The following is a 3,878-nucleotide window of genomic DNA, read 5'->3' as shown; positions in this document are numbered from 1 at the left end:
ATAATGATTTTATCTTTTGGGGGTTATTTCTCACCAAAACTGATGTGCAATTAATTAGATGAATTAATCAGCACGTCATGCAATTGAATAATTAATTAATGAGATTTTTAATCACCTGACAGCCCTAATAATTTGTTTAACTGGTTCACACACACACACAAACACATACACACATTTACACACACACGCTCACACAAGCGCACACACTAACAGACTCATCCTGATCTCTGATGACCTGAGGATAGTCTAATAGTTCTGAACAATATATGTTAACTGAATATGTGCGGAAAAGGTTAATGTGGAGTCTTCACCCACTGAACCCAGTACAGCTGGTGTCACACACATGAGAAGCTGATGTGTATTGGACACAGATGCTAAACAAGCACACATGAAGTGAGTCGTGTGATGATGATGATGATGATGATGATGTACCTGCCGACTGACAGCAGATTGAGGGCGATGGCACAGCCGATGACCTCCTGCATGTCAGAGCCGATGATGGCCAGCTCCACCATCAGCCACAGGATGATCCGCGGCACCTGCATCAAACACAGCGCCGTCAGTCACTAACACACACGCAGCTCTCAGCCGGCAGAAACAGCAGGCAAGTGCCAGTGTTCGGTAACACAGTGTATAGCGCCGTAACGAACATGAGCATATTATACTGATTTCTGAAGATCATGTGACACTGAAGACTGGAGGAATGATGCTGAAAATACAGCTGCGCATCACAGAAATACATTACAGTTTAACACATATTCACAGAGAAAACTGTAATAATATTTCTCAATATTACTGTTTTTATTGTATGTGTGGACATATCAATGCAGTCCGAGACTAAAAGATTACAAAATTCTTAATTATTTCAAACTTTTGAACAGCAGTGTGTGAGAAATGAATGTGAAAGTAGTTTTTGTTATAAGAATCGAGGTTGTGGAAGTGGAGAGGATCACTGCATCTAAACCAACAACATGCCTGTTAGATCCTGTACCCACTAAATTATCTGTTTGATCTCTGAGGGGTGACCACGGCGCGGGACCTTGTTTTCGTAACATTTTGAATGTGTCTATTTTTCCATTTGCTTCTTCAGAGTCTCTTCCTCTTTTTGTGCTCGAGGAAATCAAGATCCATCTCGTGCTTGGACTGATTCATGAGTTAGAGCGTAACGATGACCAACATCACAATCTGACAGAACACTTTGTGTTCTAGTGCATGACCTTTGACACACATATGTGCCTGATAACAGCTCCGTCACTCTCATAAAACTGCACTGCTATAATCTAGACCAAGAAACAAACTCACGTTCATCTCGGATGGCCTGAGAACGAGCACATTTTCAGCAGATTTTCCATTTTTGGGTGAACTACTCCTTTAACATTTTGAAATTCAATGTTGAAGTAAAAGTATCCATCTGATGCTTTACAGGCACTTATGTATTACTGGCTTATTATCATAACATCAACTTGGTTTACTTGTGTATATGATGAGAAACAAAAGATGATTTAAATCAAAACACAAGCTGGTTTTGATATTAAAAAAGCAAAGTCAAAGAAGTCAAAAGGATGGATGGAGTGATGTTCCCGTCGGCGAGGTACCTTTGTTCCGTCATCATCAGGGATGGGAACCTTCTGCTCGAAGTAGGTGGAGACGGGCTCCTGCTGCGGGTCAGGAGACACAGGGCTGTAGAGGTCAGGCTCCTGCGGGCTTCTCTCTGAAACACAGCACACACCACCTTCATTATGAGACACGGAGCCGGAGAGCTTTCGCAAGAGTGCTCAGAAACTCTCACGCTTCAGTCCCATGAGCCTCGGACACCGAGACGCTAATCAAGCCTGAAACATCCTGCACAGTTAACAAGCCACTGCACTCATTTATGAGCCCGAGATATCAGATCTCCTGTAATATAACAACAGCAGAGCCCAACCGAGTCAGTGAGTTCAGCTGAGAATATGACACATCATAAACATGGATATGACATCACGAGCCTATTAAAACTCGAGGAAACGACGGCAGTAAACTCCGAGCGTTACGACAGCCGCTTATGAAACACACTTTTACACACACTCGATCACCGTCAGACAGGAATGAGCAAAAATGCATGATCTGCTAGTCAGTGTTCAAGAAGCCCTGTATAACGATAATATATCATCAGCCAATCGGTTTTTCTGTTATCCTATCAAACAAACAGTATATTGGCTTTATATCGACCATCAGAAATATGGCTTGATCTGTAATGCAGAGTCATTAACACACATCTATGCACCACCGCTGAAATATGATTAACTCACTAGTTAACTTCTCTAATTGTCTAGTCAGTTATCATCAGACCAGCAATATTACTGAAGACCCAGTGTTCAAAATTTTTGGTTACACTTTATTTTAAGGTGTCCTTGTTACAGTGTAATTAAACATTTAAGTACGGAGTAATATTAATTAACATCATGTAATACAGAGTTCTGGCCGACACAGAAGAGCGTACGCTGCTTGCGTCCAGCGGATATTCTCCAAAATGGCGCTACGGTGATGCGGAGAGACACAGAGGAGACGAATTGTTGAATAAAGTTGTTATTTTAGTTTTCTTCGCGTACAAAAAGTATTCTCGTCGCTTCGTAACGTTACGGTTGAACCACTGATGGCAGATGGACTATGGCTTTCATACTTTTCTGGATCTTGACAGTGCAAGTCAATGGGACAGTCACAAGCCTCCCGGGTTTCATCCAAAATATCTTAAATTGTGTTCCGAAGACGAGCGAAGCTTTTACGGGTTTGGACCGACATGGGGGTAAGTGATTAATGAGAACATTTTCATTTTGGGGTTGAGTATCCCTTTAACATTGCCATGTACATTACCATGCCAATCCCTCCGAGAGTTATCATGACAGAACTTACTATATGGTTAGGCTTTGGCTTAGGGTTACTTGCATGTAATTATGCATAATTTATTGTTATTATAATAGCAAGTACATGTGTAACAAGGACACCTTCAAATAAAGTGTTACCCCATTCCCCACCTTTAATTGTTTATTTAATGAAGAACTGGGGCAGAATTGAATCTCTCACCTTCCTGCGCGGCGTCTTCATCGCGTTCAGTCTTCATGAGCTCCCCGAGTGCCTCTGTGAGTCTGAGAGACAGAAAACACAGAGATGACTGACTGAAAACACGCTCACAGGACCGCAGTTATCCTCGACACAGCTAAAGCACTCAGTGTCAGATGTGCCATTGATCACTGTGTGCACCCACAACTTCCTATTTCTGCACATTCGACTATTAACCGCTGTCTCAGTCACGCTGCAGGTTTACTTGTGTTTTCGTTATTATTTCTCTGTTTATCCTTTATAAACTTCACGCACAGTCCAGGCCAGACTCGCATTTCACTGCAGGTCGCATTCTTTATGTATCTGTGCATGTGACGAACAGAAATCTTGAAGATTAAAAATGTTTGACCACTTCATGAACCGTCAGATTAGGATCCAGAAACATGAGAATGCTTCATTTTAAACTCAAGCTAATGCATTAGTGTGATGTTTAACACGAAAACAGCAAAGAAAGGCGAAAATCTACAAGCAGCCGCTGGAATGGCCATTATTATATGAGCTATGTGTGAAAGCAAAGTCTACTTACAGCCAAACCCCAGAGAAGATCAGTAATCCAAAGTGAGGTGAAGACGGGCACTGCGCTTCAGTGTGTGCGCTTTCATTCAACTGATCTGTAGTGAAGGATTGTGGGAAATGGTGCTCGTGACCTCGGCTGCTTTAATCTGTGAAAAGCAACAAGAAACATCTCTGATAAGTCCAACTGCACAGCACAGCACAGCATGCCCCCACACACACACACACAGGCCCACACACTCACTCACTCACACACACACCCCCACACA

The 3,878-nt window shown here is 42.4% G+C and overlaps 1 protein-coding gene across 1 annotated transcript in view; it reads right to left on the bottom strand.

Moving 5' to 3' along the window:
• LOC107574444 (natural resistance-associated macrophage protein 2-like) overlaps positions 1–3,878 on the bottom strand; it is a 20,895-nt gene that overhangs the window by 10,736 nt on the left and 6,281 nt on the right. The window contains exon 5 of the mRNA XM_016260882.1: positions 387–539. Coding sequence (XP_016116368.1) covers positions 387–539 — 153 coding nt within the window. The remainder of the gene's footprint in view (positions 1–386; positions 540–3,878) is intronic.

This window comes from Sinocyclocheilus grahami, unplaced genomic scaffold (assembly GCF_001515645.1).
Source record: "Sinocyclocheilus grahami isolate Dianchi unplaced genomic scaffold, SAMN03320097.WGS_v1.1 scaffold2231.1, whole genome shotgun sequence".
NCBI lineage: Eukaryota > Metazoa > Chordata > Actinopteri > Cypriniformes > Cyprinidae > Sinocyclocheilus > Sinocyclocheilus grahami.
Note: the sequence above shows the minus strand (reverse complement) of the source record. Positions and strands in the feature narration are given on the sequence as shown.